The following is a 12,465-nucleotide window of genomic DNA, read 5'->3' on the forward strand; positions in this document are numbered from 1 at the left end:
TTATGTGACCTCAGAACGAATGGCGGTCTCGGGGCAAGGTAGGTCTGTGATATAAGTGCATTCCGAAGACCTCTAGGATTCCCAATATACTCATCTTAGTACCTCCACCCTCGTTCATACAATGGCCATCAAACCGCTTCAGATCCGCGTTTCTATCGACAGAGGCGGTACCTTCACTGATGTCCACGCTGCGATACCCGGCCGCGAAGATGTCATCTTGAAGCTTCTCTCAGTAGATCCCTCAAACTATCAAGATGCTCCGACAGAGGGCATCAGACGCGTCTTGGAGTTGGCCACTGGCCAGCCGCATCCTAGAGGTCAATTACTCGACCTCTTCCACATTGAGTCTATCCGTATGGGTACCACTGTCGCTACAAACGCACTTCTGGAACGTAAAGGTGCCAGATCTGCCTTGCTCATAACAAGAGGCTTTAAAGATCTACTTCTTATTGGCAACCAATCACGACCAAGCATTTTCGACCTCTCAGCCGCGAAACCTGATGTTCTCTACGAGCATGTGATCGAAGTTGACGAACGTGTGACACTGGAAGACTATACGGAGAACCCGACTCCTCAAACTGTTGATCTGGACGTGTCAGATCCTGATCTCGTAGAAGCAGTTACTGGAGAACGTATTCGTGTGCTGCAGCGACCAGACGTGGAGGCCGTATCCAATACGCTTGATCAGTTATGGGAGCAAGGATATCGGTCCATCTCGATTGTATTCCTTCACTCGTATGCATATCCTACACATGAGAACCTCGTAGGCAATATGGCGGTTGCCAGAGGGTTCTCGGTATCTCTTTCCAGCGCGTTACAGCCTATGATCAAGGCCGTGCCGAGAGGCATGAGCGCCACAGCAGACGCATATCTCACCCCTGTCATCAAAGATTACATTTCCTCCATCTCGGAGAACTTCAGAGGCGGTCTTGGCGCTCAAAACACCCGCTGTGAGTTCATGCAATCAGATGGTGGACTCGTCGACTTCCGCAGGTTCGGAGGTCTCAAAGGTATTCTATCTGGCCCCGCCGGCGGCGTTGTCGGCTACGCCCAAACATCATGGGATGACGAAGAACGACGACCTGTCATCGGCTTCGATATGGGTGGCACCAGCACAGACGTCTCGCGTTACGCTGGAGTTTACGAGCATGTCTTCGAAACTACAACCGCAGGCGTCTCGATACAGTCACCGCAACTAGACATCAACACTGTCGCAGCGGGAGGAGGCTCTATTCTCAAATTCAAGAACGGTCTTTTCCATGTCGGTCCAGAGTCTGCTTCTGCCCACCCCGGCCCTGCGTGCTATCGTAAAGGAGGGCCACTTACCGTGACTGATGCCAATTTGTTCTTAGGGAGGTTGTTACCAGACTACTTCCCAAAGATTTTCGGCCCTAAAGAGAACGAGCCACTCGACCGCGAAGTCACAGCACAAAAGTTCCTAGCACTTACAGAGGAGATCAACCAGCAACAGCGGGCAGACGGTGCTGTCACATTCTCCCCGGAAGAAGTCGCTCTTGGTTTCTTGAATGTCGCCAACGAAGGTATGGCAAGACCTATCAGAGGATTGACAGAAGCTAGAGGTCACGATACGGCTGCTCATCATCTAGCTTGTTTCGGAGGCGCCGGTGGACAACATGCTTGCTCTGTCGCCAAGGTCCTAGGCATTTCACGGATCATCATACACAAGTACTCATCCATTCTGAGTGCTTATGGTATGAGTCTGGCCGATGTGGTTCATGAAATCCAGAAGCCAGCAGCCATAACGTATTCCATGGAGACTCAAGCTGCTATTCAAAAACAGTTGGAGGAACTTGCTTTCGAGGCATCTCTTGAACTCAAGAATCAAGGGTTTACGGACGAAGACATCACTTACGAGACATTCCTCAACCTTCGTTACGCAGGCTCGAGCAGTTCCCTCATGGTACTGAAGGGTGCTGATTGGGACTTTCAGTCGGCTTTTGAGGAGAGACACCAGCGTGAGTTTGGCTTCCTCTTTCAAGAGAAGCCAATTCTCGTTGATGACCTCCGTGTCAGAGCGATTGGTGCTGCACATGAAAGGATTGCCGCGAGTCCCTTCGCACAGTTGAAACAGGCTGAATCGCTCAGTGTGTCCGAAGCTGTTCCCAACACTACAAATCAAGTCTACTACGAAGGCGCTGGTTTGTCGGACACACCGACATACGAACTTCCTGCCATTACTGTTGGTAGCAAAATCTCGGGTCCAGCTCTTATCATCGACAAGACTCAGACTATTGTTGTACTTCCCAAAGCTGTGGCCAGCGTGCTTGAGAGTTGTGTTGTGATCGACCAGGAGACTTCCACTACAACTGTGGATAAGGCGCTCGTCAACAATGAGTTCAGCCCAATTCAACTTTCGATCTTCGGTCATCGTTTCATGTCCATCGCTGAGCAGATGGGTAGAACCCTCCAGAAGACTTCCGTATCCACAAATATCAAGGAAAGACTCGACTTCTCCTGTGCGCTGTTCTCCAATGATGGTGGCTTGGTGGCCAACGCACCTCATGTACCGGTCCATCTTGGAAGTATGCAATTCGCAGTCAAATATCAACACAAGCTATGGCAAGGCAGGTTGAACGATGGCGATGTACTCGTCTCCAATCATCCTTCATGTGGAGGTACACACTTGCCAGACATCACTGTCATCACTCCGGTCTTCGATGGAGAAGACATCGCGTTCTATGTCGCATCAAGAGGTCACCATGCTGACATTGGTGGTATTCTTCCGGGCTCGATGCCTCCGACTTCAAATCAATTATATCAGGAGGGTGCCGCTATCGAGTCGCTCAAGATTGTTGAGGAAGGTAGATTTAATGAAGGAGCTATCACCAAGTTGCTTCTGGAAGACCCCGCACAATACGATGGCTGCTCTGGTACCAGATGTTTACAGGACAACATCTCCGATCTCAAAGCACAGATTGCCGCCAACAAGCGTGGTATTACCTTGATTAAAGGCCTGATCAGCGAGTTCGGTCTCTCAACAGTGCACCGCTATATGTATGCCATCCAACGAGCAAGTGATATCGCCGTTCGAGAATTGCTCAAGCAGAAGTACGAGCAGTTCGGTAAGAAGCCTCTGAAGGCTGTCGACTACATGGATGATGGCACGCCCATTGCTTTGGAGATCACGATCGCGCCCGATGGCTCGGCTGTATTTGACTTCGAGGGCACTGGACCTCAGGTCTACGGAAACACCAACGCGCCAGTTGCGATTACGAACTCGGCCATCATCTACTGTCTCCGCGCACTCATCTCGTCCGATATCCCTCTCAACCAGGGTTGTTTGAACCCTGTCGATATCAGAATCCCTGAGAACTCTTTGCTAAGTCCTGCTAAGGGAGCTGGTGTTGTAGGCGGTAATGTTCTCACGTCACAACGTATTACGGATGTTGTTCTTCTTGCTTTCCGTGCCTGTGCTGCTAGTCAGGGTTGTTGCAACAATCTGACCTTTGGTACTGGCGGCAAAAACAAGAATGGCACACACGTCAATGGTTTTGGTTACTATGAGACAATTGCTGGTGGCTCAGGAGCTGGCCCAAGCTGGCAAGGGCAGAGTGGTGTTCACACCCACATGACCAACACTCGTATCACCGACCCCGAGGTTTTTGAGAAGCGCTACCCTTGTATTCTCAGGCAATTCGGACTGCGTGAAGGCTCTGGTGGTAAGGGCATGTACACTGGTGGCGAAGGCACAATTCGAGACATTGAGTTCCGCATGCCAGTACAATGCTCTATCCTCTCCGAGCGTCGTAGTCGCCAGCCATACGGCTTGGAGGGCGGCGAGGCTGGATCTTCCGGTCTCAACTTGGTCATCAAGAAGGATGAACACTCCGACGAGAAGAGAGTGGTCAACTTGGGCGCTAAAGGTACTATCAAGCTTGGAGAGGGTGACAGAATCATCATCAACTCTCCTGGCGGTGGTGGTTGGGGTTTGGCATCTGAGAGCACTATCGGCTCGGAGACGCGAGCAAGGGCGCAAGCTAAGATTCTTGCTGGTGGTTCGGTAAACTCTTATAAAGCGAGGCAAGAAACCAATTGAAGGGTTGGAGACAAAGTACGATGATAATGATATCCTAAAATAATCTACATCTTTTACTTCCTCTAACCTCACCGAACCAGCAGTGAACCTCATGAGTGCCTACGTGCCGTGAAGAGAAGTTTTTCTTTCGACCAGATCGATTCGAGGAAGGAGCACTGGAGATCTGGCTTGCATGTGACGCTCTTTCCGAAACAACCACGATTGTTGTTACAAGCGGCAGCACAAGCACCAAGGTCCTCTCGCCTCGTCATGCTTCTAGTCATCGACACCGCACTCCAAGTTTCAAAGTCGGCTCAACGCATTACATGCATCATCTTCGACTCGAACACAACAAACCCTCCTTTATCTCTCGACGTGTCTGACTACCCTGACGTCGAGACCATGGCAGAGCATTCCTCGAAGCTGGTCTTACCTCTGCATACTCCTAGATACTTGGCTGACTGACAATCCGTAGTGTCTTCCACTCACGGCTCTTCACCTTCCGCGCAGGCGAGAACGGCGCATCCACCACAGTCCACTCGGGCGCTGTTACTGCAGTCTCGATTCCTCTCAAGCTGTTAATGGAAGAAGAAACACCTGATGGTCTTCGCACTAGCGCCACTCTCGATGGTGTGCGCGAAGAAGATCTTCTGCGTTTCTGCGACTTCTGTTACACCTCCACCTACACCGATCCTTACCCTATGGTGGTCAAGCCAGCCACTCCTGCTATTGAAAACGGCTCGAACGACGGTAATGGCGCAAGCAACTCTTCCTCTTTACTCATCACCGAGGGCACGAGCCTCCAGCCGCCTGCCTCGAAGCGCGTCCGCACCGAGTCACCGTCTCGCTCGCTCAATGGCTTTGGCAAACCGGGCCTCATCGGCACCTCACCAAACACCGATGTTGCCAATTCTCTCAACGTCAACAACAAGATGAAGCTGCACGGTGTATTCAACAACACTACCTACACAAACACCACTTCGCGTGTCTTCGGTGCAAACATCAGAGCCAAGCCCAACGGCATTTCGAACAACGACGACCACACCACCGTGTTCATCGCCCATGCTGCCATGCACGCTCTTGCCATCAACTACGAGATAATCAAACTCAAGGTGATCTCATTGCAGAAGCTGAACGATAAGCTGATGCGTTTCGAGTGCACAGCCGAGCGTGTTGGTGATGTACTGGCTCTGGTACGTTGGGTATACAAGACTGAACGCGAGATGCGCCGTGATATGCCTGAGCTCAAGGACCTCGTTGTCAGATATGTCGCCTCTGAAGTCAGCGGCTTTGGCAAGAGCGAAGAGTTTGGCGCACTGCTGCAGGAAGGTGGACTCTTTGTCAGCGACCTTTGGGCCATCACACAAAGTACCTTGCTTTAGGTGGGTTCAGGTCAGAAATCAGCAAAACTTCTGTCAACAAAGGCTGGAATGCAGGACACGAGCATGTGTCTGCTCTTGTGTAAGAAAGAGGGTAGGAAAAGAGAAAAGTGATCTCCTCGTCAGATCCGAATAAGAACTGCATGTCGTGGAGTCGTGGACATCTCGCTTCCGTATGTCAACCGACATGCGCTAGGTCCTGCCGCAGCCAAAGAGTCTATCAGCAATTCAAACATAATTCCAAAAAATCCCTCAGCAATCGTGTTCCTGATGCGGTCTCAATGTGAAAATCGATCTTCGACATCGTGACCTGTAGCAATCATCAAGCACGACACGTGCAGAGCTGCAGAACTCACCAGCCGATTCTGATCCTCCATGACTGGGCTCCGCCATTCTCCGGACTGCCACCTCTTTCCTAATTCCTTTTCCCCAGCTTCAGCTCAAAAGCCGCATTGAAATAAGCAGAGCAGGAGCGTACCAGTAAGCACGAAAGAACCCTACCATTTCTGATGCATCGTTCGGATAGATGTAAATCCCGAAGCCAGCCATGTTGAATCATCACCTGCCACCATCATCTTCTCATCCTCGGGGTATCATGATTTTTAAACTCTTGAGGCAGTCATCAGTAGAGCCCTTTCCACCTCAGCCCGTAATCAATGCATGTGATTCAAAACAGTGATGAACAACAAAAAATGGTGTGGTCAATAAAATGGGTCGATATCGTTTTCCTTCCCGCTCGGCGACTTTTGATCCCGGATACTGCGGAGTTTGGAGATTCCGAAAGAGAAGATTATGCAAGAGTTTGAATTATGCAAAAGAGAAAAAACGTGGAGAGCAAGCCTCAGCAGGAATCCGGGAGCCTGAAGGAGGGGTATTTACGGAATACGGTATACGCTGTGGATACGGCTCGGAATCCTGCAGAGTAGATCAATGCTTCATGCTCGGTTGGATGCAGGTTTACATGAAAACAACAAACAAGATTGCTGGATGGCCGCATTGGCTGAGACGGTGATACGGCTGGACGGGAAGGTCGCACCGCAGAGGGATACACTCGTGTTGACAAAAGAATGATTTCATAGATTTGTGGCGTGTATCTGGGTTAAACGCTAGTAAACAATATCAGAACTACATGCGCTCTGCGCAGTAAAGGATATATCAACTCAGGAAAAGGGGGGTATAATGGTTGGGGTTCTCGGTCGAGGTCCAGCCATCGAGTGAAAAAAACGCGCAAATGTAAACAAATAGGTTCCTCCTCTTTCGCTACCCTGCCATACCGCAGAAAAGCTTTCTGAACCTGCTCTTCTTGGCTTTGGGTGACATGTCTGCTTCGACTTTACCGGCATACATGCTATTGGTCGAAGTAGTGGAGCTTTCACGCTTCTGACGCTCAACTGCAGCGGCAGCGAGTTTCTTCTCAGTTTCCAAAATGTGAGCAGAGTCTGAGCGTAGGGTGTGGTTCTCTTCGTCGCTCTCTTGGACGTCGAGAGCCGGAATCAAAGGCGTAGGCGCCGACGCGCGCTTGGACGACTTTGCCAGCATGGCAGCAGTTGTCTCAACGCTGTCTTCCTCTTCAGTCATATCGTTGCGTGCAAGATCCATGTGTGCAAGGCCCGATGCAGTAGTACTGGTAGTATCAGCACGACGTCCTCGGGGACGCTTAGAATGAACCAAGACGGTGCTAGTAGAATCTGCACGAGCTCTGCGAGCACTAGCACTCCTAGCGATGGGGACCTCCTCGGTTGAAGTGGAGCCATCAAGTTGAGCGGAAGAGGTTGATCGTCGTTTGGCACCAGCAGAGCGGAACATACGGGCAATGCTGCCACTTCTTCTAGGAGTGTCTTCCTTGGCAGTGGCAGCAAGAGACGATTCTGTAGGCGACTTGATGGGAGGTGTGTTGAGCTTGAGCGAAGGAGATCGGAGCATGAGATCGTCGTAACGATAACCGGAACACCAGCCCTCACGGAGGGTGACCCATATGGCAGTCGCAGTGATCAGAGCCTTCAAGGACGAAGTCGTCACCTTAGGTTCGGCGCTGGCATTGGTCGAGTCCTGGCCAGCATCTTCGTGCTCATGGTCCGAGACCTCGGGCGAAGGAGCTAATGGTGACGGAATGGTGTAAGTATCGTTGATCTCGAGAGAGGTTGTTGTTAGTGAAGCAATAACGGGATGGCGACGAGAGTTTGGGCTTATGGTGGAAAACTGAAAGCGCTTTTGTGCAGAGCCGTCGGCACTCCATGATGCAGCCATGTCCGAAGCGGATTGACTTCTTCTGGCTTTAGGACGGCGTAAGACCCAGCGCGCCGTCATTCCCAAGCCATGGTGGTCGGTACTAAAGAATTCGTAGCTACCATTGGGCAAAGGGTATGCTTCCCACTCGGACCCATCCTCGAGGTAGAGCTTGGCCTTTGAGACTGCGTTTCCGTCTCCTTTGCGACCTTTGCATACCAGAGCCAAGACGTCGCGAGACTCATCCTCCTCCTTGGTTGAATCTTCGTGTTGATGGTATTTCTCAGCTTTGACAATAGCCAGGTCTGCGGGGCAGAGACCATGTCGCGTACGAAAGGTCTTTGCGATGGCTCGCGACAATGAGGGTGAGAAGATGGCCGATGGCAGTAGCTCGTAGGCGGGCATGGGTCTCGCAGACTGGGACAATTGGTGTAGCTGTAGTAAAGGTTTGGCGCGGACGTGGATCTTGTGTCGCGCACTGCCCTTTGGGGGTGCATGGGCGATGCTGTACGAAGTCTTTGGACGGCATGATCGTTTCTTGTTCCTTCCGCCATTCGAACTCATTAGTGAACCCTCACGGGAGGCATAGTCATCCTCGTCGTGAAGCATCAGTGGTAGGGAGTTTCTGTTAGGGTTGCTCCTTTGACTTCGCGGGGTATCCTCCTGCATTGCTGGTGTTGTTGGTATTAATTCGATAGTGTAATTGTTTTGTGAGTGGCGCTTTGTGTTGACATCTAGGCTGTCGTTCAACGAAGCAGTCTTGTCGGTGGGTTGGCCAGTGAAATAACTCATGAGCATTGTAGGCAGCGCAGACACGAGTCCGGGCTGAGGGGTTGCGACATCAGCCATGTCGATCTCCGTGTTACCAAGATCCTGCTTGCTGCTTGCTGTTTTGTTACAAAGATGGGGAAGCCGCGTTTGACATCCACGGTTCCAGAAATCCCAAGGTGCATTCACACGATCCAGTCAATGTAGGAAAGTCCGAAGAAAGGTTGAGAAGAAGAATCGAGTTGAAACGATGGCCAGCTCTTGTCGAAGAGTCAAGACCAAGACCAAGATGTGCCTATTCCCGTACAACGTTCGTCAGATCTCTACTATCCGCGTATGCTTATGCAGGTAGTGGGTCGAAGCTCCTTGGCAGCCAAGTAATAAACAGTTAGAGGAAGAAGGATGATGACACCAGCCAGGCCGACTGATCCTTCGCGTTGGCACCCTCACGAAATCGAAGATTGATTGACAGAGTCGACTGTCAGATGAAGAGGCAGTGTTTACCTACGGTGAGGGGCTATGCCCTTGTACATGTACAATATAAACTTGGTTCCAGTTGCTACAGCGGCCTTTTGTCCCTGCAGAACCTTGCCCGCTTACGGTTAGCCTTGCGGCCACTCGCGTTTCCAGAAAAAATCATCATCATCTTTGCACAAATCCGGGTCCCGGATCTTTGCGATCGGCTTTTCCTTCGTCCGTACCCCCCGGTTCGTCTTCCGACTCGGCCTTTTCCAAGGCAGTCGTCGCCTTTTCTGCCTCTCTCTTCATCATCATCTGATCAATAAACTCGCACCGCGGTTCAATTCGCTTCCGCTGAGACCCGTTTGCTTTGTTTTCGTCAATTTTTGCATCTTCCTGATATTTCTTTGTCAGGAGACGCTGGACCGGATTCTTTTTAACGTCCGACTCCTTTGTCGCCAATTCTCATTTCGCGTTTCACCCTTTTACGCCAGTGGTCCGGCGATGGCTCCTCCTGATCGATCGACGTCAAGCCTGATGCTTGCGGATATCAAAGTCTTGGCCGGCCTGTTTGTTGCATGGAAGCTCCTGCTACTCTGTGTAGCTTATATCAGCCCCGGACCTGGCTACGATACGTCTACCACGTTGCTCTTGCTCCGTGCGCAGTCCGCGCAGTCCGAAAACACCCTTCTGGAAGATCTTGCGAAACGACTCGCATCAAAACTTGTTCGCTGGGATGCCTTGTACTTTGTGAGTGTTGCACAACGAGGCTATGTATTCGAGCAAGAATGGGCCTGGGGATGGGGCTATACTAAGTTCGTAGGCTTGGTGTCCAATGGTTGGTTTGGTGCAAGTGACTCTATGGTGCCATGGCTGAACTCAACATCAGTCTTACCTGGCTCCTCGCTATCACCGCTGTATGCTCAAGCATATGCGGGAGTATTGATATCTCATGTTGCCCATTCACTTTCTGTCATCATGCTTTATAAGCTGGTCCATCAATTGCCCATCATGGATAAGAAGCAGCGTCATGCGACTGCTTTTCTCGCAGCATCTATGCATATTTTCTCGTCTGCCGGCATGTTCATGTCCGCACCTTACTCTGAGAGTCTCTTCTCAATGCTCAATTTTGCTGGTATCCTAATACATGCTCGCATCCCATGGAACTCACCTCTCGAGGACTACGGCGCATCGTCTCTGCTTAGCTTGTTGTCGTCTGGTGCGTGCTTCGGATTGGCTACCACTGTCCGTAGCAATGGCATCTTTAGTGGACTCATCTACTTCCACCATGTCTACATGTTGCTCCACTCCCGGATCAACATTCGCACTATGATAACGATCGTGTTCATTGGCCTCTCTGCCATGATGATTTTATCTGGTATGCTTTTCCCGCAGTACATGGCTTATCAAGACTTTTGTGCAAGGCCGTCAGATGGCGAACCAAGGCCTTGGTGCTCGCGAACCTTGCCCAGTGTTTATTCTTGGGTACAAGAACATTATTGGTACGTTTCAGCTACCCGTGCTGTGAACCTTACTGACATTGGCTTAAGGAACGTGGGGTTTCTCCGTTATTGGACTCTCTCCAACATCCCCCTCTTCTTGTTAGCATTGCCAATGCTGTACGTTCTCGTCGGCACCGGCCTCATTGCTCCCACTCTGAACATCAAATCATCGGCGCTACAGTCCAAGCATGCGTCAGTCTACATCTTATGTCTGGCTCTCCCGCAAATGCTCTTAGCATTGCTGGCTTTAACAACATTTCATGTGCAAATAGTCAACCGCATCGCTACCGGTTACCCGATCTGGTACATCGTGCTTGCGGCGACTATGGTCTCACCAATGGACACGAAAAGATCCGACAAGACAGCTACATCACACAGAGCAGATTCATCTATTGCAAAGATCGGGTCATATATGAGTAAAGCATCTACGCAAGAGCTGATGTTTCGAGGAATGTTCATGTACTCCATTATCCAAGGTGGGCTTTACGCTAGCTTTATGCCTCCAGCATGAGCTCCAAGACTCTATTAAGATGCAGCAAGAATATCCAATCGATTGCACAATCAAGTCATCTCCATGTCGACCAAAATCTTCACATGCCTATCTTTCTCCTTGATCAAAGCCAAGATGCCCTTCTCAACCAAGTCATCCAGGGCGATCTTTCTTGTAATCATCTTGTTGGGCTGTAACCTGCCATCTGCGATGGCCTTGATGACCTCCACGAAGTCTTTGCGCTGGTAGCCAAGCACACCAACGTACTTTCCTTCATTGAACACCAGACTGTTCGGGTTGAATGACACTGGCTTCTCCCAGATTGCGACGTTGACAACAGTACCACGAGCTTTGATGGCTTTGCATGCTGACTCAAAACTGGCAGGTACGCCGGCACAATCAAACACAATATCTGGACCCTCCCCACGACAGAGTTCGCGTGAGACGCCCACTACATCGTATACGTTCGGTGCTAGGACGTGGTGTGCTCCGAACTCTCTGGCAAAGGCCTGACGTTGTGCTGCGATCTCGCTCATGATTATCTTCTTTGTTCCGTGGGCAACAAGGACTTGGACGACTGCCAGACCGATGGGTCCACCTCCGAGGACTAGCACAGAGGCGTTCTGAGCCCCGATGTCGAGGAGAGGAGATGCTGAGACGGCATGCCATGCGACTGATAGGGGTTCGACGAGTGCTAGGTATCGATGTCAGCTTGGACTGAGTGCTGCATGTTACGATTTCGCATACCTCCTGTGTCAAGATCAACGTTGTCTGGTAGGGGGAGTACTGCGTCCCAAGGTACAGCCACTGCTTCACTCAAACCACCGCCACCACCTTGGATATGTTAGCCTACAGCTGTAATGTTGTATAGATGCGAGTGTCTTACCGCTGAGGCCAATGAATCCACCATTGGCACATGCATTCTCTACTCCGTTGCGACAAGCACCACAGCTCTGACAGAATATCGTTGGCTGGATAGCGCATTTCTGACCCTCCTGGAACTTCTCTGGATTCGGGACATCGGGGCCGACTTCAAGAACAGTGCCGCTGAACTCATGTCCCATGCCAATTGGAATGGTTTCTCTGGTGATCGCATGCGGCTCGACAGGGGCGAAGCTGATGTATGCTTGTCAGTCATGTTGACTATGCTAGAGCAACCAAAAACCGCAACATACGTAGGTCCAGCAATGTACTCGTGAAGATCAGTGCCACAAATGCCCACATGACTAGGCTTTATAAGGATTTGACCAGAACTCAATTGAGGTCTCGGGGTATCCTCAATGCGAACATCTTCTTTGCCGTAATATCTCGCCGCGCGCATCATCTTTGCAATCATGTTAATATTCAAACGTCTTTGTAAAGAGCAGGAAGGTGTAAACACTCAAGAAGATGGGATAACAGCCGCCTTTTGATTCTCTCTCTCTACATGCTGCCAAGTTTCTGAGAAATCCTTCCGGCCGCGCGGGATACCTTTTTCCAGCGGTAATCCGCTTCCTTGTCTTCGTCAGCGGCACATTTGAGGAGAGAGGGAGAGGGGAGAGAGCGTGATTCTTGGCTATGCCACCTCCTCCCTCCGGGATCTGATGATGCTTCTGCTTTGGGTTT

The 12,465-nt window shown here is 50.8% G+C and overlaps 5 protein-coding genes across 5 annotated transcripts; 3 read left to right on the forward strand and 2 right to left on the reverse strand.

Moving 5' to 3' along the window:
* The first annotated feature begins 9 nt into the window (after nucleotides 1-9).
* On the forward strand, nucleotides 10-4,119 carry AUEXF2481DRAFT_39116 (uncharacterized protein). Its single transcript, XM_013489106.1, has one exon. It carries the CDS (start codon nucleotides 122-124, stop codon nucleotides 4,055-4,057), a length of 3,936 nt encoding a protein of 1,311 aa, XP_013344560.1. The 5' UTR covers nucleotides 10-121; the 3' UTR covers nucleotides 4,058-4,119.
* AUEXF2481DRAFT_39117 (uncharacterized protein) lies at nucleotides 4,120-5,776 on the forward strand. Its single transcript, XM_013489107.1, has one exon. The coding sequence runs from the start codon at nucleotides 4,618-4,620 to the stop codon at nucleotides 5,416-5,418; it is 801 nt and encodes a 266-aa protein (XP_013344561.1). The 5' UTR covers nucleotides 4,120-4,617; the 3' UTR covers nucleotides 5,419-5,776.
* A 685-nt stretch (nucleotides 5,777-6,461) lies between these two features.
* On the reverse strand, nucleotides 6,462-8,905 carry AUEXF2481DRAFT_39120 (uncharacterized protein). The gene has a single exon (XM_013489108.1). It carries the CDS (start codon nucleotides 8,488-8,490, stop codon nucleotides 6,676-6,678), a length of 1,815 nt encoding a protein of 604 aa, XP_013344562.1. The 5' UTR covers nucleotides 8,491-8,905; the 3' UTR covers nucleotides 6,462-6,675.
* Nucleotides 8,906-9,372: 467 nt separating this feature from the next.
* Nucleotides 9,373-10,881, forward strand: AUEXF2481DRAFT_4287 (glycosyltransferase family 76 protein; the record flags this gene model as incomplete). The annotated part of the gene is made up of 2 exons (XM_013488954.1): nucleotides 9,373-10,370; nucleotides 10,419-10,881. 2 exons carry the CDS (start codon nucleotides 9,373-9,375, stop codon nucleotides 10,879-10,881), a joined length of 1,461 nt encoding a protein of 486 aa, XP_013344408.1.
* A 50-nt stretch (nucleotides 10,882-10,931) lies between these two features.
* On the reverse strand, nucleotides 10,932-12,184 carry AUEXF2481DRAFT_46765 (uncharacterized protein; the record flags this gene model as incomplete). The annotated part of the gene is made up of 4 exons (XM_013489175.1): nucleotides 10,932-11,554; nucleotides 11,608-11,694; nucleotides 11,747-11,976; nucleotides 12,036-12,184. The coding sequence occupies 4 exons, from the start codon at nucleotides 12,182-12,184 to the stop codon at nucleotides 10,932-10,934; spliced, it is 1,089 nt and encodes a 362-aa protein (XP_013344629.1).
* Between the last annotated feature and the right edge of the window lie 281 nt (nucleotides 12,185-12,465).

Source organism: Aureobasidium subglaciale (assembly GCF_000721755.1).
Source record: "Aureobasidium subglaciale EXF-2481 unplaced genomic scaffold scaffold_8, whole genome shotgun sequence".
Lineage (NCBI taxonomy): Eukaryota > Fungi > Ascomycota > Dothideomycetes > Dothideales > Saccotheciaceae > Aureobasidium > Aureobasidium subglaciale.

Excerpts from the sequence above, each read along its gene's own strand:
- AUEXF2481DRAFT_39116 (XM_013489106.1), top strand. The coding sequence starts at position 122 with ATGGCCATCAAACCGCTTCAGATCCGCGTTTCTATCGACAGAGGCGGT.
- AUEXF2481DRAFT_39117 (XM_013489107.1), top strand. The coding sequence starts at position 4,618 with ATGGAAGAAGAAACACCTGATGGTCTTCGCACTAGCGCCACTCTCGAT.
- AUEXF2481DRAFT_39120 (XM_013489108.1), bottom strand. The coding sequence starts at position 8,490 with ATGGCTGATGTCGCAACCCCTCAGCCCGGACTCGTGTCTGCGCTGCCT.